The sequence below is a fragment of the Aquarana catesbeiana genome, linkage group LG11 (assembly GCF_042186555.1).
Source record: "Aquarana catesbeiana isolate 2022-GZ linkage group LG11, ASM4218655v1, whole genome shotgun sequence".
In the NCBI taxonomy this organism is placed as follows: domain Eukaryota; kingdom Metazoa; phylum Chordata; class Amphibia; order Anura; family Ranidae; genus Aquarana; species Aquarana catesbeiana.
The window spans coordinates 136,199,832-136,222,860 of record NC_133334.1 but is presented as its reverse complement, the minus strand read 5'-3'; the positions used below and the strand labels follow the sequence as shown (position 1 = coordinate 136,222,860).

The 23,029-nt window shown below is 43.5% G+C and overlaps 1 protein-coding gene across 4 annotated transcripts in view; it reads left to right on the top strand.

Moving 5' to 3' along the window:
- CYLD (CYLD lysine 63 deubiquitinase) overlaps positions 1-23,029 on the top strand; it is a 199,279-nt gene that overhangs the window by 111,167 nt on the left and 65,083 nt on the right. For all 4 annotated transcript variants that reach the window (XM_073604979.1, XM_073604977.1, XM_073604978.1 and 1 more), the window contains one exon: positions 743-859. In XM_073604979.1, the coding sequence (XP_073461080.1) occupies positions 743-859 (117 nt within the window). The remainder of the gene's footprint in view (positions 1-742; positions 860-23,029) is intronic.

Below are 23,029 nucleotides of genomic sequence, written 5' to 3'. Positions count from 1 at the left end.
GGTATACGATAAGAGCATTTAATTTCCTGCATTTATATAACAGTATCACTTTTACACAGCACTTTTTTACTGATTACACAGATTCACTTATTCCACACCTTGTCTCTAAGGGAGCTCACAAACTAATGCTAGGTGCCTGGCTAGTCCTAAGTCCTAAGCCTAAGTGCTCTTTAAAGCTAGACTTATGCATTGGATCTCAGAGCTGAACAAAAGAAATCAGTTGATTATACAGTGTGGATAGAGGAGTCTCCCCCTGCTGGCTATTGAATGCAGACGGCCACAGCACTTGCGGCTTTCTGATTACCAGCCTGCTGGAATACAGTCATTATTCAACTGATCATTTTCCACCCGGTTCCTCGGTTTTTATGGAGTCAGTTGGTACCGGGCCACCCACAGCTGAAAACAGTAGGAATCGGCTGAAAATTCAAGCAGCATATGGCCAGCTATAGTCACTGAGCCAGAAAACATGTAGCCACATAATTGTGAAAACAAAACTCAGTTGTTACTGGTCAATGATTTGGGAATTCTTGAAGCCACTAAGCAAGCATGACAACCAAACAGCTGACATTTTCAGTAATGTAGATTAGAAGTGGCTGACTGCCTAGCTTTAAAAGAAAACCTGTACTAAGGGAAGTAAGTAGTGGAGTAGATAAATGATGTCTTTCAGGAAGTGGCTCATAATAATATTTTACACTTTCAAAGCTGATTCTCTGGGACATACCTTTAATCTTTTCTGTTTCAGGATCTACCTCTGAATCAGGAAGCAGGAACCGTTCAGAATTTTTTTACACTTTAAATGGTAGCTCGATTGAAACTCCACACCAACCGAAGAGCAAATCTAATTGGTATATGGAAGAAGGTACATTGCTTACTATACTTTTTCTGGGATGTACTCATGGGGTTTTAAAGGACCATGTTTGATGAGGTCCCTTAAAAATGTCATATAGTTGAGCTCTCTAACTTTTTTTTTATTAAATGATTAAGTGCACATTAATGCATTTTTTAGAGATGATGTACATACACTGTGGCAAAATAATGACGGGCCAAATTTTTATAAGTTATACTGTGTATTGATCTGATTGCAAGCTGTTGTGGCATGCAGTATAAAGCCTCATGCATACAGGACATTTTGAAAACTCTTCTAGAAGATTTTCCTCCTGGCAGCAGTGTTTTTGCAGAAAAAATGCCTGATGCTTGTAAAAGTGTCTAACGATTTTACAAGTGTTTAGGCACATTTACAGGCATCAAGCGCTTGGACATGAATAATTTAATTGCCCAGAATAATTATTCTGGACATTGAAATGAATTAACACGCCTAGCATTAACACACGTTTAGATGCGCTTACAAGCTTCAAGCGTTTTTTTCTGTCAAAAGGCTGCTGCTCCTGGATGCACTAGCAGTGTTTTTTTTTTTTTTCCTGCTTCCATAAGATTTATGTACCAATTAACAAGTAGATGCCATTCTCAGTTCTCTTTGGATGTGCAGTAACTTTGGGTAATCTTTTTTCTTTGTACAGCTACCATTTTTATTAAAGATCCAGTCTAGGCAAACCGCTAAATACAGAGATGAAATACCTTCATGAGAGCTTTAAAGGAGCCAAAAAACGTTTATCCAGTCCCAAACTCTACACAGCTCTGTCACACAGTGGGCAGGGAGGGGACCTGATCCTTCTCTGTTGCAGTTTCACTTACAGGTCTCCTCCCCACTCTAGACAGAACAGTGAAAGGAGAAGAAACACTCTGACGAGCCCATATTTTTCCTTTAGCTTTAGCTGCTTTAAGAGGATTTTTCTAAAAACAGCTAGACAGCTAAACTCACACAATGCAGAGTAATCATGTTATTCATACATAATGATTAGCAAGGTTTAGTTGCATACAGTTTAGCTGCGTTTAGGAAAAGAAGGAAAGTGCTGCATCCAGGGTTGACTTTTTGTGCAGTTAAACGCGCTTAGTGTTTACCAGCAGAAAAATATGTTTTTTCCCCCTTTTCATCCTGAAATGTTTTTGGTAACTCTCATGTTTGTTCACATTCATCCACATGTTGGTATTCATTCTTTGCAGACGTCGTCTAACAATAGTTAGTAGGCTGCCAAAGGGGGATATTGACATTCTGGTAAACTTATGCAATTTAACGGGATAGGTTCTCATTTCCTCATACATCAGGCACAAATATCCCCTAGTTAGATGTTTGGATGTTAGTGGAAATACTCATCTCCCCTTTCGTTTGCGTCTCTTTCTGCCTCAGGGCCAATTCACACCAAAATAATGTGGTGCGGGAAAGGCACGTTCCGTGCGAAAACCACACTGCAGGTTTTTCTTTTACAAAACGTTTTATTTAATATGGAAGGTTACAATACATGTTAAGCTAAATTAAACTAAATACAAGAGAAAAATAAAACTGCTCTAGTCCCATACGTGGTGTCCCTAAACAGGGAACAATCAAATGACACCGTTTGAAGAATCCAGGAGATCCAAATTGCATTGCAGAGACCATGAGAGCAAGAGTGTCCCAACATAGGACTAGGCATGACTAAACTTAAAGCATTTGTCATAGAAACATATTTTTAAGAGTAAATGTAATACAAAAAAAAATAAAGGAAAATGATCACCATAACCATGTTTACCAGGGCAAAGCCAGGCGGCCTAAATAGCGAGAATAAGGAAATGGAGAAAAGAAAGGGAAGTAGAGAGGGAAAGAGTCCACGGGGGCCCTCGCAATGGTTAACTTAGTTACATAGTTACATAGTAGGTGAGGTTGAAAAAAGACACAAGTCCATCAAGTCCAACCTATGTGTGTGATTATGTGTCAGTATTTCATTACATATCCCTGTACGTTGCGGTCATTCAGGTGATTATCTAATAGTTTCTTGAAGCTATCAATGCTCCCCGCTGAGACCACCGCCTGTGGAAGGGAATTCCACATCCTTGCCACTCTTACAGTAAAGAACCCTCTACGTAGTTTAAGGTTAAACCTCTTTTCTTCTAATTGTAATGAGTGGCCACGAGTCTTATTAAACTCTCTTCTGCGAAAAAGTTTTATCCCTATTGTGGGGTCACCAGTACAGTATTTGTAAATTGAAATCATATCCCCTCTCAAGCGTCTCTTCTCCAGAGAGAATAAGTTCAGTGCTCGCAACCTTTCCTCATAACTAAGATCCTCCAGACCCTTTATTAGCTTTGTTGCCCTTCTTTGTATTCGCTCCATTTCCAGTACATCCCTCCTGAGGACTGGTGCCCAGAACTGGACAGCATACTCCAGGTGCGGCCGGACCAGAGTCTTGTAGAGCGGGATAATTATCGTTTTATCTCTGGAGTTGATCCCCCTTTTAATGCATGCCAATATTCTGTTTGCTTTACTAGCAGCAGCTTGGCATTGCATGCCATTGCTGAGCCTATCATCTACTAGGACCCCCAGGTCCTTTTCCATCCTAGATTCCCCCAGAGGTTCTCCCCCCAGTGTATAGATTGCATTCATATTTTTGCCACCCAAATTCATTATTTTACATTTTTCTACATTGAACCTCATTTGCCATGTAGTCGCCCACCCCATTAATTTGTTCAGGTCTTTTGCAAGGTTTCCACATCCTGCGGAGAAGTTATTGCCCTGCTTAGATTAGTATCGTCTGCAAATACAGAGATTGAACTGTTTATCCCATCCTCCAGGTCGTTTATAAACAAATTAAATAGGATTGGTCCCAGCACAGAACCCTGTGGAACCCCACTACCCACCCCTGACCATTCTGAGTACTCCCCATTTATCACCACCCTCTGAACACGCCCTTGTAGCCAGTTTTCAATCCATGTACTCACCCTATGGTCCATGCCAAGGGACCTTATTTTGTACAGTAAACGTATATGGGGAACTGTGTCAAATGCTTTTGCAAAATCCAGATACACCACGTCTACGGGCCTTCCTTTATCTAGATGGCAACTCACCTCCTCATAGAAGGTTAGTAGATTGGTTTGGCAAGAACGATTCTTCATAAATCCATGCTGATTACTGCTAATGATATCATTCTTATTACTAAAATCTTGTATATAGTCCCTTATCATCCCCTCCAAGAGTTTACATACTATTGATGTTAGGCTAACTGGTCTGTAATTCCCAGGGATGTTTTTTGGGCCCTTTTTAAATATTGGTGCTACATTGGCTTTTCTCCAATCAGCTGGTACCATTCCAGTCAATAGACTGTCTGTAAAAATTTGGAACAACGGTCTGGCAATCACCTGACTGAGTTCCCTAAGTACCCTCGGATGCAAGCCATCTGGTCCCGGTGATTTATTAATGTTAAGTTTCTCAAGTCTAATTTTAATTCCGTCCTCTGTTAACCATGGAGGTGCTTCCTGTGTTGTGTCATGAGGATAAACACTGCAGTTTTGGTTACTGAAGCCCCCCAATTCACTCGTGAATACTGAGGAGAAGAATAAATTCAATACCTTTGCCATCTCCCCATCCTTTGAAACCAGATGTCCTTCCTCATTCTTTATGGGGCCAATATGGTCTGTCCTCCTTTTTTACTGTTTACATACTTAAAGAATTTCTTGGGATTTTTTTTTGCTCTCCTCCGCTATGTGTCTTTCATGTTCTATCTTAGCCGTCCTAATTGCACCCTTACATTTCTTATTGCATTCTTTATAAAGTCTGAATGCTGAGGATGATCCGTCAACCTTGTATTTTTTGAAGGCCTTCTCCTTTGCTTTTATATGCATTTTTACATTGGAGTTAAGCCATCCAGGATTTTTGTTTTCTTTTAAATTTATTACCCAATGGGATACATTGGCTAATGCCCTTATTTAATATGCTCTTAAAGCAAACACATCTCTCCTCCGTATTCTTTGTGCCTAATATTTTATCCCAATTTATGCCTTTTAGCAAGGTTTGTAGTTTAGGGAAGTTGGCTCTTTTGAAATTCAGTGTCTTTGTGTTCCCTTCATGTTTCCTATTTGTGTGATTTATACTGAAACGAATTGACCTGTGATCGCTGTTACCTAAATTGCCCCGTATTTCCACATCTGTGATCAGGTCTGTATTGTTGGTAATCAGTAGATCCAGTAATGTTTTATTTCTAGTTGGTGCGTCTACCATCTGACCCATAAAATTGTCCTGCAAGACATTAAGGAACTGGCGAGCCTTAAATGAATGCGCGGTTCCCTCCGCCCAGTCTATGTCTGGATAATTAAAATCCCCCATTATGATAACACTTCCCATCCTTGCTGCTAATCCAGTTTGTGATAGGAGATCCGTCTCCACTTCCTCCCTCAGGTTAGGGGGCCTATAGCATACTCCCAGTATTATTTTCCCCTTAGCTTCATCCTTTTGGAGCTCTACCCATAAGGATTCCACCTCCTCCCTAGCTCCCTCAGTGATGTCATCTCTCACATTCACTTGTACATTATTCTTGATATATAGGCATACCCCTCCCCCTTTTTTACCCTCTCTATCCTTGCGGTATAGGGTATACCCTTGAATGTTTGCCAGCCAATCATGAGAGCTGTTGAACCAGGTCTCTAAAATTCCCACAAAATCCAAATCCTCCTTGTACAACAGTATCTCTAGTTCACCCATCTTGTCCGCCATGCTCCTGGCATTGGTGAACATGCCACATAGTTTAGACCGGTCGCATATTGTCCTCGTATTGGGTGTTTCAAGATTGCAACTAGGACTTGCTACTATACTCACCTTGTGTTTTTGTGCTTTGGTTAACCTACCACTAATGCCCCCAATACTACCCTCTGGAATATCTTCCGCGCTGGCTATCACTGTCTCTGGACCCTCCCCCCCCCCATCGCCTAGTTTAAAAACCCCTCTAACTTTTTGGCCATCTTCATTCCCAGCAGATCTGCACCCTCCTCATTTAGGTGCAGTCCGTCCCTTCTATAGTATCGGTTACCGACTGAGAAGTCGGCCCAGTCCTCCAGGAACCCAAACCCCTCTTAGTTGCAGTAGAAAGATGCAGAGCCAGTTGATGCTCCGGACGAAGCAATTCAGCAATCTGTTTACCAAGAAGAGCTTTGTAGGCATCCCTCTTGAGTTTAACACAAAATATATTGCGGAGAAGAGTGTAAACTCTGACCCATAACTTGCAAACCTTTGGATATGACCACCAAATGTGTGCCATAGTGCCCTCCTGTGAACTTCCCCTGAAACAAAGAGGGGAATAAGTTGGGACAAAATGGGCCAGTCTAACCAGCTCATAATACCATCTGTATAGAACTTTATAAGCATTTACTAATATGATAAAAAATTTTGAGCATTTCGAAAGTGCAGCCATGATTTGCCAATCCTCTGGATCCAGCTGCTTTCCTAACTCCCTTTTCCATTGGAGATGATAAGGTCTCAGTGGAAGCTTTTTAGAGGAGATTATTGATGAATATATTAGCGAGTTAAGTCCCAGGGATTGTGGATGGTCTCTGCAAAGGCTCTCAAAGGGGGTCAAAGTATACACAGTAGATAGAGATGTTATAAACTGTTGACGAAAATGTTTGATTTGCAGGTAACTATAGTATTCTCGTAAAGGGAAATATCATGAGAAGATTGTAGGGCATCAAATGTTAGTATGTTAGTGGTGGTAAACAGAGAATGAATGTCAAGAAACCCGTTGGCGACCCACCGGGAGAATTGTGCTGGGTTTTCACACCCTATAGGGAATATTGGGCAATGGATAAGACTGAGTAGGGGATGAAATCAAGCCCACAGAGTGTTTGACTGAGTCCCACAGTTGAAGGGAGTTGGCAAGACACGGTTCTAACATGGTTGGACGATGAATAGGGGGGAGTCAAGGCCGGGAAGAGATGGGTATAGGGTGAGAATCCAGAATATCAATAGTGGCCCAAAGTGGCAGTTGGTATGTTTCATGAAGGTGGGCTTATGGGGCAATATTCGCTGCTGTATAATAGGCCTGTAATTTAGTAAATTTAGACCACCAGTGATCCTGCAGGCATACAAAACCCGGTTATTGATCCGTGGTTGGGAGGATCCCCAGACAGACTTTAATAGTCTACGTGGATGTATGCGTAAAGTGTGAGGGGGGACTGTAATGGGCAATACTCGAAATAAATAAAGTTGTTTTTGGAGATAAGACATGCAGGCAGCTATCATGCCAAACCAGGTCAAGGGGAAATGAGTCCAGGAGGACAGCAAATCGGTCAGTCTCCTGAGTAAAAGTGGAAAATTGGCCTGGTACAGTCTGTCATACTTTAGGGTAAGGCGGATTCCCAAATAGGGCAAAGAGGTGAGCCAGTGGAATTGGAAAACTTCTTTCAAGGTCGCCAACTCAGAGGGGGAAAGATTAACTGACGTTGCCATAGATTTAGAATGGTTGACATGAAGTCCCGAAAGGTTCACAAAAGTATCCAAAAGGGATAGTAAATTGGATAGCAAAATTTAGGGCAAGTCAAGGACAACAAGATATCATCTGCAAATAGGGATATCTTTTGTGGGGAACCCGCCACATCAATGCCTTTTATGTCTGGATGGGAGCGGACCACCTCCGCCAGAGGTTCCCAAGCCAAAATGAACAAAAGTGGTGAGAGTGGGCAGCCCTGATGGGTACCCCTCTTAATAGGGAAGAGAGATGACTCAAACCCATAGTACTTAAGCTTAGCCTAAGGGGTATCATATAAGGCAGATGTGCATCTCAGGAATGAGGTGCCGAAACCATACATTACAAAACCATTACAAAAAATATAGTGGATTTAATGTCGTTTATATAGGTAATCTGGGAATGCGTCATTGAGGTAAAGTTCCAAACATAGTGCTAACATTCGTATGAGTGTAATTTCTGTCGGTCTGGGTGCCCCTGTGGGAACCTACTGCAACCAGAGACCGAGGAAATCAATGTATCTAAACTGAATATCGGGTATTATCAGTACAATAGTATTGGTGTACTTTCAGATCCCTTGGATGATATCAGTGCTCATATAGAGGAGCTAGAATACAAGTGATTTCATAGTATGGCTATATACAGCCAAATACAGACATAGATGAGAGAGGGGGAAACGATAGAAAAGGGGGAAAGCTAGATAAAGAGAGGGAGGGTTACGGGGGTAGAAGATTGAGGGAGGGGGAGATGGGGAGACAGCGAGCCTCATTCAGAGGGGGGATTGCAAGTCCAGGGTATAAGGATGTAATTTTGTGGTTAGTCTCTCAGGAAGTACTTGTCGTTGAGAAGCTATGCTTCAATTTGTCGGAAGTAGAGTAATGCCTCCATGTGGTCCAGATAAAGGAAAGTTTTTCATATTTATCTAGAGATTTGGCTTGCATCTCTTCCATAAGCATAATGTTATTTATCTCACCCACCCATTCTATCAGGGATGGGGGGGGGGGGTGGTTTTCCAATGTCTAGGAATTAGCTGCCGACCTGCACTGAGGAAAAATTTCAGAAGGTTGTGCTTTTGGGATTTAATAGTACCAGGTAGTATAGAAAGGAGGGCAATGGAAGGGGAGGGTATGAGCGGTTTTTCATATATTTCAGTGTAAATTTGAAAGATTTGCGCCCAAAATGGGCGGATCTCATCGCATTCCCACCAAATGTGATTGTACTTACCCTTCACCAAGTTATATCTCCAGCAGATATTGGTAACTGATGGGAACATGATCTTGAGGTTTTATAACGTGGAGTAGTATTGTCGGAATTCTTCGGCTATAGCCGCATTGGTGAGTATTTTGCCTTTAGATGAGGAATTGATGAAGGGGATGAGTTTCCGTGTGTGCTGGGAGTGGAGTGCATTTGCTAGGTGTCTACCGCACTTATTGGCCTGAGAGTAGTGGGTAAATCACCCCTTGTCTCTTGCCGCCAAAGAGCATTCCACGAAAATTAGCAGGAGATCTCTTCTGGCGTTAGTCAGTTCTAATTGTATGGTGGGGTCAGGGGTTAGTTTATGTGACTCTTCCAGGGAGGCTATAGTGCCGTGTGTGCACGTTTAAGTCGGGAGCCATGTTGGATAAATTTACCACTGAGAACACATTTAAGTGCTTCCCACTTCCTAAGCGGGTTGGTATCGCCATGTGCATGGTCCTTTACGAAGTCTCTAATGGTTTGTATGATGTCCTGGGTGCAAACTGAGTCAGATAATAGGTTGTCATTCAACCTCCAGGAGGATCTCTTCCTGTGTGTGGGGATGCTTCCTAAACTCATGTGAATGGGGGCATGGTCTGACCAGGGAGTGAGGCCTATGGAGGCGGTGGGGGAGTAATCTAGTAAGGATTGAGAAATGAAAATGTAGTCTAGTCTAGTGTGCGGGGGAGTAATATGTGTAGTCTTTGGTCATGGGATTTAGCACTCGCCACAGGTCTACCAGCGTTAAGTCAGAGAGTGGTGTTCGGATTTTGGTCAGGGAGGCCGGGGAGATTGAGGACTTACCAGTGGATGAATCTAAACGAGGTATCAAGGTGGCATTGAGGTCACCTCCCAGGATCATGTTGGTTGTGCCAAACCGTTTCAGGTGGGATTTCACTGAGGGGAGGAATTGCAGTTGGTCCTGGTTTGGAGAATATACCTTAATTACGGTATAGATCACGTTCATATATGACAATTTAAGAAAAACATATCTCCCTAGAGGATCAATATAGGTGTCAAGGACATCTGGGGTGAACGTGGAGTGGAAGGCGATGGAGACCCCCTCAGATTTCGCAGAGGGATTGGTTCTATGGAACCACATGGGGTATTGCTTATTGAGGAGATGTGGGATTGTGTTGGATCTAAAGTGAGTTTCCTGGAGGAGGAGGAAGATTTGGGTACAGAGTTTATGGAAATTATACAATATTTGCCTTTGGGGTGTTGAGGCCTCTACAATTCAGAGAGGAGACTTTCAAGGAAACCTGTGTAGCCATGGGGGGGAAATAGCTTGGGGTGTAGATAAATATTGATGGAGTCAAGGCTCGCTGTCTCAAAGAAGGGGGTGGGAGGGGAGAGGGAGGGAATAGAGCGGCATCTAGTGGTGAATAAGTAGAAGGTAGGTATGAGAAATAGCATAGGAAGAAAAAGGGAGAGAAAGGTAGAAAACCAAGGCCTCGACGGCCAACCTAATAGCGTTGTGATCACCATGTCAGCTAAGACTGCTATGGGCGCTGAAAACCCTAAATGGGGGGTCGCGGACAGTGCATGCAGGGGCCCGCACACACCGGGCATCAACAAAAAACTTTTCTAGTAAACATTACAGCTTGGGACCCTGAGAGGCTGCGTACATTTTGTATACCAGTAAGCGAGTATCTGAGAGGACAAGTCCTGGGATTATACAGTGAAAACCTGACAGTATACAGGGTCCTTTTACTGGCTCTAAATATAACAATACATTGTAATAAGGGGGGGGGGGGAGGACCCGGATTTGGGTGAGGGATAAACAGTAACCAACAGGGGGTAAATCTCATTTAGGAGGAAGTCCCATTTTTAAGATCAAAACCTGTTTGAGGGAAATAAAGAGTAGGTTAGTAGTGTCCCAACAAAACTGGAAATGGGAAAGGCTTCATGGGTCTGGTGCCTGTGAAGGGAAAATTAGTTAGTCAAAGTGCAAGAGATGGTAGTTCATCCGGCTGTCGATTTGGAAGCTTCCGATCTGGAGCGTTTGTTCTTCTTGGGTCTTTTTTGCCAGCCTGTGGCAAAGGGGAGTCCAGGAGTGGCTGCATGAAGTGGCCATTCAGGTATAGGGATTTGTGGTAGCTCACAGTTCCCGAGGAAATTTGGGAGGTCTTCCAGTGAACGCAAAAAGGTGAAATGGGAAACCCCATGGATATTTAAGTTGTTTTTCTTGCAGGGCGCCTGAGAGTGGTTTCAGAGCTCAGGGCATGTCCAGAGTCGGCTTGGAGAGGTCTGGGAGTAGGGATACTTGGGTGCCATCAAAGTATATGGCCTCTTGCATGCGTGCCGCTTGCATTATGTCAGATTTAACAGCATAAAAATGCACTCTGCATATAACGTCTCTGGGGTGTCCCAGGTTCGGATTTTTAGGGCCCAGGGCTCTGTGTACACGATCAAGTTCCAGGGGGGCATCTTTGGTTTTTTGGAGCAGATCGTTAAACATGGCAGTGACTACAGGGGCCAGGTCTTTGGTTTCCACAGTCTCTTGGAGGCCGCAGATGCATATATTGTTGCGACTGGCCATCTTGGTGGTTTTCCTGGTCATCTTGGTGGTACATGATTTGTTGGATCTGCAGGGTGTGTACATGTAAAAGGGCTTCATGTGAATTCAACGTGTTGGACTTCTTTTAGCCTGTTTGTGACATCTCTGCGCAGCTCTGACATCTCTTGTTTGTATGAGTGTTCAAGTCTCTGCACACAGGCTTAAAAATCATGTCTGGTTGGCAGGGCCTTAATGTAAGCTTCCATGTCCCAGCTACTAAAGGATTGGTGTGATTCAGAGGAATGGCAGGCAGAACAGATGAAGCCGTTTTCAGAGTCTGCAGGGGATCTGGCGCGCTGCCTGGTTCTCATGTGTGGTATGGAGTGCTGTGAAGCAGCTTTCTGTGAGGCCGCATGTGTGGATCGTGATGGCGCCATCTTGGATGAGGGGGGCATTGGGGGGAAAAAATGGCCGATTTCTCCCTCTTTATGCGGGTCAGGGGTCTGGTGGCCCTCTCCTCCACCTCTCCTCCCCATTACCGACCTTTGCTGCGGATCCTGAGAGCCGTGAATAGCCTGCTGTGTGCGGGAGCTGAAGGAGGACTCGTCCTACTTCTCCATGCGCTCGGCCACGCCCCCCATTGCAGCTGTTTTATTCGCCTAATGGCGTCTCTTGCCTGACACTGCGGGACAAAGCCAACTTTATCTTTTTTAATTAAACGAGGGAGGAAAGAATAGCACACTGCAGGTTTTTACACTGCTCTTGTGATCTGCATTTAGGTTCCAGTGTATTTTTAATGGCACCCAATCGCAGATGGGCACTAAATCGCATGGTACTGCAGTACCATACGGTTTGGTTCATCGCTTTTTTAAAGTAGTGCTTGCACTACTTTTTCTACTTTCCAGTGTGATTTTTAGCCTGTCCCTTCTGCCTGGGAAGTCATATTAATTATTAATATGACTTCCCAGGTAGAAGGGACATACACAAGTTTGATTACCGCGTGGGGCTAATGCCGCTTGATGTGTGATGTATATGGCTATTCTTTTATCCCCTTAATTTACCATTTGCCTTTCTAACATTGTGGAGTGCCCATCGGCTACACTCCAGAAGGGGGAGGAACTTGCATGTCCATTCGCCTACATTAGCCATCCAATGTGGAAAGATGACGCCGCCTTTGAGAACGTCCGATGACAAAACGCGTAAGGAGGGGCTACGCTTTCACGTCTTACCCGATACGGAAGTAGGAAGGTTGGAACACATGCTGCGGACCAGCTTTCCCTACCTACTGAAGAGTGTAGTTCTGCAGCTTTCCCACCTGCTGGTGGGAAGCTTTTGTTTTTACTTCATTTTTAATAAAAGTTACCTTCAATACTACACTATGGGAGCCCTTTTTTCCTTTATATAAGGATCGAACTGGGGAGCGATTTTTAGGCATATGCTGACCAAGTGCCTTACCCTTGACCGTGTGGAGACAGCCTCGGAAACCTGACAGTGCTCAGCCAGCTGCGGGAGCCGAATACACCATCAGATGGGACACCGAGAGAGCTGAAGAGGAGTCTCATCCACAGTTACCCACATATGCCTATTACCCCTGTAGGGGTTACTACTTTTAATGAGTGGGGACCTGATGGGGGGGAGCACTATCAGTCACCTGATTTGCCGAGCACTGAAGTCACCTCAAGCAACATTTTTTGGCTGTTTAAGAATATATTTTTATCTTTTTGGGACTTGCACTTTGTTTTTCAATCACTTTTTTTTATAAATTCTGGTTTACTGCTGGACAGTTGGTTAATCACATTCACGTACACATGCTACACTTCAGGTCAAGCGTATATATATGCTTATATTCCCTGACCCGATGGACTTTTTTATGCACACATAGGTTTTCCTTATTTAATTTTCTGTGCTTATCATTTGTGCTGATTATTCACATTATTTGTTTGGAACTGCCTTTTATGTATTGGTGTTTGGTCTATTACATGTGTGTGTATGTATGGTTGTATCCATCACTGGAGGGTACATATATATATATATACACCTAGTCTTCACAAGAGAGGCACATATATACACTACCTACCGTTTATAGAATAAGCACGTTTTGGTTTACTGGATACAAGATACTTATTCACTATTTCTTGTGCACTTATATTGTTGAATAGGGTAGCGCCAACCACCCCATTTTCTATCTCTACCATCTGTACTATGTACTCCATTTCAATTGCATTTCAATTATCTCCTAGCTCAGAAAACTACCTACAAAGAGGAAGAGGAGATGCCTGGGGTATTTAGGAAAAAATGCCTTAAAATGATGATGCGATTCTGCAGGAAATATTAAACTTTTTCCAAGTGCAGATTACTGGCGTGTGCTGCTGTCAGATACAAATGTCCATGTGACTTTACTTTGCTCTTTCTTTTTATCAGTATTCTACTTGCACTTTAGCACACCTGACTGGCTTCTTGTGTTGCTTCTCTCCCCCTCATTTGAGCTCCATTGTAAAGTAAACTAAAATATGCTGATACAAATTGCCCAAAAATTGCATTGAAGCAGCGGATGGATGAAACCTGCCTTTTAGTTACACAAAGCCACAGGTTTTCATTATGTACCATTACAACCTTCAGTCTGCCGGCATCCTGACAACCAATGACTTCATCAGTTGATAAGGAGGACGTCTGCACAGAATCCATGTTTGCCCCTCCCCTGCCCTCTCTGTCAACACTGGAGTATCATAAGTTGAGTGAGGGAGAGAAACCTAGGGAGCAGAGAAACACTGGAATACTATTCAGTACCAGTGTGTTAAGATGTATTTGCTTTGGAAGAATAAACCATCTCTAACATTGGGTGTCCTACATGTGTGGCTTTTGCTGCATTATGTAAAACTATTAGTTTTGTTTTTACATTTTAGAATGTAGTGCCTCGAGATGTGCATAATTTTAAAAGGGTGCCTTGACTGAAAATAGGTTAAGAGTTAAACCAATAATGTTACTGCTAATTTAGTAGGAAGAAATTCAAAAGACCAGTGAAACTACTGCCATTTTTTTATATTAGGGAAAAAAAATCCTTGCCGTTATCATTAGCAGTTGGATAATTTCCCTAAATTCTACATATTGTAACCTTTCTTTTCATAGGAAATACAGTGGGGTTTATTTACTAAAGCTGGAGAGTGAAAATCAGACTCACTTCTGCATAGAAACCAATCAGCTGCCAAAGCTTAATTGAGCAAGCTGTGGCTAGATGCTAATTGGTTTCTATGCAGAAGTGAGCCTGATTATGCACTCTCCGACTTTAGTAAATAAACCCCATTCGGTCACCCTGTTTGCCATTGATGCCCTCTTTGGCAGTAAAAAAGAGACATTTAATTAAAGGAGTAATAAACCAAAAAGCAAATATTTATTATATTGCAGCTTACCAATTCTTAGATGTGATGGCTGTATTATTTTCCTGTTTTTCTTTCTTCTATTTTCATCTGGTGATCCTGCCAGTAAGTGTCCATGCGCATACAGGCTTTTAGCAGTGGTTAGTGGCAGGGGCTTTTAGAGGTAGAACACACACACACACACACACACACACACACACACACACACACACACACACACACACACACACACACACACACACACACACACACACACACACACACACACACACACACACACACACACACACACACACACACACACACACACACACACACACACACACACACACACACACTGCCAGTGCATCCAGGAGCAGCAGAGCTTTGGTAGAAAAATCACTTGACGCTTCTAAATGAGTCAACGCGGGTTAATGCTATGCGTTTATCACTTGCACGTTAATTCATTTTAATGACCAGAATAAATGATTTTTTTGGCCATTAAAATGAATTAATGCTCAAGTGCTTGACGCCTGTAAATGCACCTAAACGCTTGTAAAAGGGCTCAACCCTTTTACAAGCATCAAGCGTTTTTTCTGCAAAACATTGCTGCCAGGAAGAAAAGCTTCTAGGAGAGTTTGCAAAATGTCCTGTTTGCATGAGGCCCAAGTCAGTTTTTCAACAGAAAAGCCCTTTTGCAGTTACAGCGATCAGACATACCATTTAACCCTGGCATGGGTGCTTAAAGTGATCAGCTTTTATTTATGTAAAAAGGAGAAAATCGGTTTGCCATAACTGAATATAATGTATTAGCTGGAGCTGAGCTTCAATTTGTTACCGTATTTAAATCTGCTAGTACTTCAAACCCCCCCCCCCTTCCCCCAGAGTGACAATGCTGTTGTCCAAATTTGCCACCAGGTGAAACAGAGGGGAAAAAGCTTAAAAAAAAATAAACTGATGCAGCCACTACTGGGCTCACACTTATGCAAATCGGATGCGAGTTTCTCCGCATCCAATTCGCATGACAGGAGAGTGTGACCGTCTTTCAGTGGAACCGGTTCTCGCATCTCCTGGGTGGCCACGGATCACACAGCAGAAGGATCCTGTGCATCTTTGGCTCCCTTTCAGATCTTATTTCAGGCAAAAATTTGGACCTAATTCGGACCTGAAACAGTGACGGGGACACACCAGACCCCCTGCTGTGCCCAGCGCCGCACTTAGTGTGAACCCAGCCTTAATGTTTATAGATATTAGCACACCCAGTATGTGGTAGGGCTAGATCATATAAGCTTGAAACAAATATACAGTGTATATATACAGTGCTGTGAAAAAGTATTTGCCCCCTTCCTGACTTTTCATTTTTTTTTGCATATTTGTCACAATTCAATGATTCGGATCAAACAAATTTTATTATTACATAAAGTAAGCCAGAGTAAATGCAAAATGCATTGTTTGACCACTGCCTGCAAGCCGTCATATGACGTCGCAGATTTTGAGTGGTGATACCGGAATGATACCTGCAGTTACAGCCATCATTCAAATACCTTCTTTTTACAGCCGGCTATTCCCTGCACTGTAGGAACAATCATAGCGGCTGTTCAGTCGCTTGATCGTTCTTACAGGCGGCAGGAGGGGACGTTCCTCCCGCTGCCGTCCGGTGCTTCTACCGGCTCACCCATGCGATCGGCGAGCCGGAGGAGGAATCGACGCTGGAAATGTTGACTATAGAGAATCCGGCGGGGCCAGGAAGTCCCCGGAAGTCTCTATGACCTTTCGGAGGCCAGGCGCGATGCCATGACGTCATACCTGGCCTCTGCATTTGAAAATATGCCATCGCCTCGGCTGGGAAGCCAAGATCGTTTTTTGTTTTTTTTGGGGGGGATTTCAGGCTTTCCAGTCTAGAGGCAAGATCTGGGAACTTATAGACCCCAGATTTTGCTGTAAAAAGGACCTGTCATGCCCTATTCCTAATACAAGGGATGTTTACATTCCTTGTAATAGGAATAAAAGTGATTAAAAAATGTAAAAATGAAGCATTAACATAGAAAAATACAAGTAAAATAAACAATAATAAAAAAAAAAAATTAAGCGCCCCTGCCCCGCGTGCTCGCCCACAGAAGCGAACGCATACGTAGGTCATGCCCACATATGTAAACAGCGTTCAAACCACACATGTGAGATATCGCTGCCAATGTTAGAAGAAGAGCAATAATTCTAGCACTAGACCTTCTCTGTAACTCTTAACCGATAACCTGTAAAAAATGTTGCCTATGGGGATTTATAAATACCGAAATTTGGTGCCCTTCCATGAGTGTGTGCACTTTTAAAGCGTGACACGTTGGGTATCTATTTACTTGGCATAACATCATCTTTCACATTATGCAAAAAGATTGGGCTAACTTTACGGTTTTGTTTTTTTAATGCATGAAACAGTTTTTTTCCCCCAAAAAAACGCATTTGAAAAATTACTGCGCAAATACCGTGCAAAATAAAAATGACCACCATTTTATTCCCTGGGTCTCTGCTAAAAAAAACATATATAATGTTTGGGGTTCTGAGTAATCTTCTAGAAAAAAAATATGATTTTTACATATAGGAGAGAAGTGTCAGAATTGGCCTGGTAGGCAAGTAGTTAAATGATGATTTAATTAAGGGGAAAAAAACTGTCCAAACCTTCCAGGCCTTATGTGAAAAATTAATTGCCCCCTAAACCTAATAACCACTTGTGTCACCCTTGGCAGCAACAACTGCAATCAAGCGTTTGCCATAACTAGCAATGAGTCTTTCACGTCTCTGTGGAGGAACTTTGGCCCACTCTTTGCAGAAATGTTTTAGTTCAGCCACATTGGAGGCTTTTTTGAGCATGAACGGCCTGTTTAAGATCATGCCACAGAAGCTCAATCATCTGGACTCCGACTAGGCCACTCCAAAAACTTTTGTTTCGTTTTTTTTGAGCCATTCAGAGGTGGACTTGCTAGTGTGTTTCGGATCACTGGCCTGCTGTATAAACCTAACTGCAATTTGTGAACATTTGTGTACTCTGCAAAAGAGTTTGGGATCACAAACTAATGGCTGGATATTCTTCTTAGAATAGAGTTTGCAGAACTCATGGTTCCATCAATTATGGCAAGTCTTCCAGGTCCTGAAGCTGCAAAGCAGCCCCAGATCATCACACTACCACCACGTCTGACTGTTGATATGATGTTCTTTTTATGAAATGCCAGATGTAACAGGGTGCACACCTTTCAAAAAGTCTCATCAGTCCACAGAATATTTGCCTAAAAGTCTTGGGGATAATCAAGATGTTTTTTGGCAAATGTGAGACAAGCCCTTGTGTTCTTTTTGTTCAGCAGGGTTTTCGCCTTGGAACTCTCCCATAGATGCCATTTTTGTCCAGTCTCTTTCTTATTGTTGAATCATGAACACTGACCTTTACTGAGGCGAGGCCTGCAGTTCTTTAGATGTTTTTCTGAGTTCTTTTATGACCTCCTTGATGAGTCGTCATTGTGCTTTTGGAGTAATTTTGGTAGATTTGCCACTCCTGGGAAGGTTCATTACTGTTCCAAGTTTTCTGCATTTGTGGATAATGGCTCTCACTGTGGTTCGCTGGTCGTTGTCATCTGTATAGTGCTTTGAAAAAGTACACACCATGCAAGATATTGTTGTCTGATGGACATGACTCTTTACACAGAGCATGTGAGTACATACAGTGCCTTGAAAAAGTATTCATACCCCTTGAAATGTTCCACATTTTGTCATGTTACAACAAGAAACGTAAATGTATTATATTGGGATTTTATGTGATAGACCAACACAAAGTGGCACATAATTGAGAAGTGGAAGGAAAACGATAAATGGTTTTCAACATTTTTTACAAATATCTTAAAAGTGTGGCGTGCATTTGTATTCAGCCCCCCTGAGTCAATACTTTGTAGAACCATCTTTCGCTGCAATTACAGCTGTAAGTCTTTTTGGGGATGTCTCTACCAGCTTTGCACATCTAGAGAGTGAAATTTTTGCCTATTCTTCTTTGCAAAATAGCTCAAGCTCTGTCAGATTGGATGGAGAGCGTCTGTGAACAGCAATTTTCAAGTCTTGCCACAGATTCCAATTGGATTTAGGTCTGGACTTTGACTGGGCCATTCTAACACATGAATATGCTTTGATCTAAACGATTCCATTGTAGCACTGGCTGTATGTTTAGGGTCGTTGTCTTGCTGGAAGGTGAACCTCCACCCAGGTCTCAAGTATTTTGCAGACTATAACAGGTTTTCTTCTACGATTACCCTGTATTTGGCTCCATCCATTTTTCCATGACCAGCTTCCCTGTCTCTGCTGAAGAAAAGCATCCCCACAACATGATGCTGCCACCACCATGTTTCACGGTGGGGATGGTGCGTTCAGGGTGATGTGCAGTGTTCGTTTTCTGCCACACAGTGTTTTACGTTTAGGCTAAATAGTTCAGTTTTGGTCTCATCTGACTAGAGCACCTTCTTCCACATGTTTGCTGTGTTCCCCACATGGCTTCTCGCAAACTGCAAATGGGACTTCTTATTGCTTTCTTTCAACACTGGCTTTCTTCTTGCCACTCTTCCATAAAGGACAGATTTGTGGAGTGCACGGCTAATAGTTGTCCTGTGGACAGATTCTCCCACCTGAGCTGTGGACCTCTGCAGCTCCTCCATACTTGCCATGGGCCTCTTGGCTGCTTCTCTGGTTAATGCTCTCCTTGCACGGCCTGTCAGTTTGGGTAGATGGCCATGTATTGGTAGGTTTGCAGTTGTGCCATACGCTTTTCATTTTCGGATGATGGATTGAACCGTGCACTGTGAGATGTTCAAAGCTTGGGATATTATTTTATAACCTAACCCTGCTTTAAACATCTCCACAACTTTATCCCTGACCTGTTTAGTGTGTTCTTGGCCTTCATGATGCTGTTTGTTCACTAAGGTTCTCTAATAAACCTCTGAGGGCTTCACGGAACAGGTGTATTTATACTGAGATTAAATTACACACAGGTGGACTTTATTAACTAATTAGGTGACTTCTGAAGGCAATTGGTTCTACTAGATCAGTGGTTCTCAGCTCCTGTCCTCAGGATCCACTAACAACTTCAGCCCTGGAAGATTTTACCCCCTTCCTGACCAGAGCGTTTTTTGCGATTCAGCACTGCGTCGCTTTAACTGACAATTGCGCAGTCATGCGACGTGTCTCCCAAACAAAATTGACGTCCTTTTTTCCCCACAAATAGAGCTTTCTTTTGGTGGTATTTGATCGCCTCTGCGATTTTTACTTTTAACAAAATAAGAGCGACAATTTTGAAAGAAACTTATTATTTTTTACATTTTGCTATAATAAATATCCCCCAAAAATATATATAAAAAAACATTTTTTTTCCTCAGTTTAGGCCAATCATATTCTTCTACATATTTTTGGTAAAAAAAAATCGTAATAAGCGTTTATTGATTGGTTTGCGCAAAAGTTATAGCGTTTACAAAAAAGGGGATAGTTTTATGGCATTTTTATTAATAATTTTTTTTTTTTACTAGTAATGGCGGCGATCAGCGATTTCTATTGTGACTGCAACGTTATGGCGGACATGTCAGACATTTTTTACACATTTTTGGGACCATTGTCATTTATACAGCGATCAGTGCGATTAAAAATGCACTGATTACTGTGTAAATGACACTGGCAGTGAAGGGGTTAACCACTAGGCGGCGGGGATGGGTTAAGTGTGTCCTAGGGAAGTGATTACTAACTGTAGGGGGATGGGCTAGCAGTGTCATTACTCTGATCTCTGCTCCCGATGACAGGGAGCTGTGATCAGTGACACTTGTCACTAGGTAGAACGGGGAGATGCTGTTTACATCAGCATCTCCCCTCCATGAGGCGATCGCGGGTATGCCTGCGGCGATCAAGTCCGCAGGACCCGCGACCCGACTCATGGAGCTCCCGGCACGTGCACCGCCGCCGGCACGCACGCAGTGGCAAGGCGGGGAATTCAGGTGGACGTACCTGTAAGTCCATTTGCTCAGCTGTGCCATTCTGCCGATGTACATCGGCATGCGCCGGTCGGGAAGGGGCTAACAGGCCAAATGATATCACCTGTGATGTACAGTAGGTGACAGTGATATTGTGTCAATCTCGCCGCATTTCTCGGCGAGATTTGACACCTGCGAGCCCCATCGCGGGAGCCAGCGCCGAGATGGCTCACTCATCGGGAAAGGAAAACTGGCGTCTTAAGAGGGCGTGACCCCAGAGTCCCTGCGCATGCTCGGACCGTGACGTCACAAGGGCGGGGTCACCGCCTATATAAATGGCTCCGCAGCTCGCACACAGCATTCCAGCCGTAGAGAGCATCGTGTCAACATCGGAAGAAGAGAAGAAGCGGCGAGACAGCGGCAGCAGACTGGGCCCCCTGCTGGTAAAAGAGCTGGAAGAAGATAGCGGAGGGGCCCGGGAGAAGACATCAGCGACAAGACAGTGGCAGCAGACCGGGCCCCCAGCTGGCTAAAGTGCTGGAAGAAGATAGCGGAGGGGCCCGGGAGAAGACAGCGGCGACAAGACAGCGGCTGCAGACCGGGCCCCCTGCTGGCAAAAGAGCTGGAAGAAGATAGCGGAGGGGCCCGGGAGAAGAGGCCGAACACCGGGAGAAGTCGGAAGGAGACCCCCGAAGTAGGAAGAAGACCCCGGAGCTGCCTAATAAATTACTCTTAAAATCTGTGTACTGTGTTTTTTTTTTTTTATTGACACTTTTTCCCCCCAGGTGAATGGGTAGGGGTACGATGGGTGGGGGGCCGGGATCTGGGGGCCCCCTTATTAAAGGGGGCTCCCAGATTCCGATAAGCCCCCCCCACCCGCAGACCCCGACAACCAACGGCCAGGGTTGTTGGGAAGAGGCCCTTGTCCTCATCAACATGGGGACAAGGTGCTTTGGGGTGGGGGGGCTGCAGGGCACCCACCCCCCCAATGTTGAGGGCATGTGGCCTGGTACGGCTCAGGAGGGGGGGGCGCTCGCTCGTCCCCACCCCCTTTCCTGACCGGCCGGGCTGCGTGCTCAGATAAGGGGCTGGTATGGATTTTGGGGGGGACCCCCACGCCGATTTTTCGGCGTAGGGGGTTCCCCTTACAATCCATACCAGACCTAAGGGCCTGGTATGCCCCTGGGGGGGAACCCACACAGTTTTTTTATTTAAAATTTGGCGCGGTGTTCCCCCTCAGGATTCATACCAGACAGCTGTCAGCACTGCCTGTCACTCATCGCAAAAGGAAAAAAAGTTTTCCTTTCCCGATGAGCGAGCCAGCGCGACATGCACAGCACCCTGTCGCCGAGAACCAGCGTGATGGTATCGCGCTGGAAACACAATCTCGCAGTCAGGTACTGTATTTCAGTTATCTTGCACATCTGGTCTGTTAATGGGTTCTGAGAACATTAGTTGAGAATCACTGCACTAGATTTTAGTTAGGGGTATCAGAGTGAAGGGGGCTGAATGCAAATGCGTGACACACTTTAGTTTAATTTATTTTTATTTATTTGTTAAAAAAAATAAAACCATTAATCATTTTCCTTCCACTTCACAATTACAGTGCCTTGAAAAAGTATTCATACCCCTTGACATTTTCCACGTTTTGTCATGTTGCAGCCAAAAACATAATTGCATTTTATTGGGATTTTATGTGATAGACCAACTCATAATTGTGAAGTGGAAGGAAAATAATAAATGGTTTTCAAAATCTTTTTACAAGTAAATACCGTATATACTTGAGTATAAGCCGAGTTTTTCAGCATTTTTTTTTTTGTGCTGAAAATGCCCCCCTCGGCTTATACTCGAGTCTGTGTCCATCTGCAGCCTCATACTGTACGCCTGATCTCCCGGCGCATGTGTGACATGCATTTGTATTCAGCCCCCCTGAGTCAATACTTTGTAGAACCACCTTTCGCTGCAATTACAGCTGCAAGTCTTTTTTGTCTATCTAGAGAGTGAAATTTGTTCCCATTCTTCTTTGCAAAATAGCTCAAGCTCTGTCAGATTGGATGGAGACCGTCTATGAATAACAATTTTTTTTTTTCAAATAATTTTTATTGGTCGATTTTTTTTTTTTTTTTATTCAGAAGAAGACACTCTAGTATATAAGTGCTACGTTCATTACATATAAAGATCACTAATTATGCAGTAAAGGCATTTTGAAACAACCATGGCTGTAACAACCAAAATGTTCATATATAAGAGAACTCAAAAAAAAAAAAAAGAGAAAGAAAGAGCCAATCTAAATAACAGGTTCTCAGTATAAAACTGGCAGAACATTGTAGCGCAAAATATCTTTGTTGGAAGGAGAAATAATATTACTTAAAGAAAAGCATGAAGAGAAAAGATCAGAAGGAAAGAAAGAGAGAGAGACAAGGGTCATCACAAAAACTCGTTTACGAACTCAAGGGGGGTCCTCTTGGAGATGCCATAGTTCCCAAACATGATGGGGAGCCTCCATTCTGTCCTGTGTTCTAGCAGTCATTTTCTCCATCAACTCCACATCTTTAATCCTAGCACAGAAGGCATCTGAGGAGGGAGGGGAGCGCTGTTTCCAGTTAACAGCAATAAGACAGCTTGCAGCTGTAA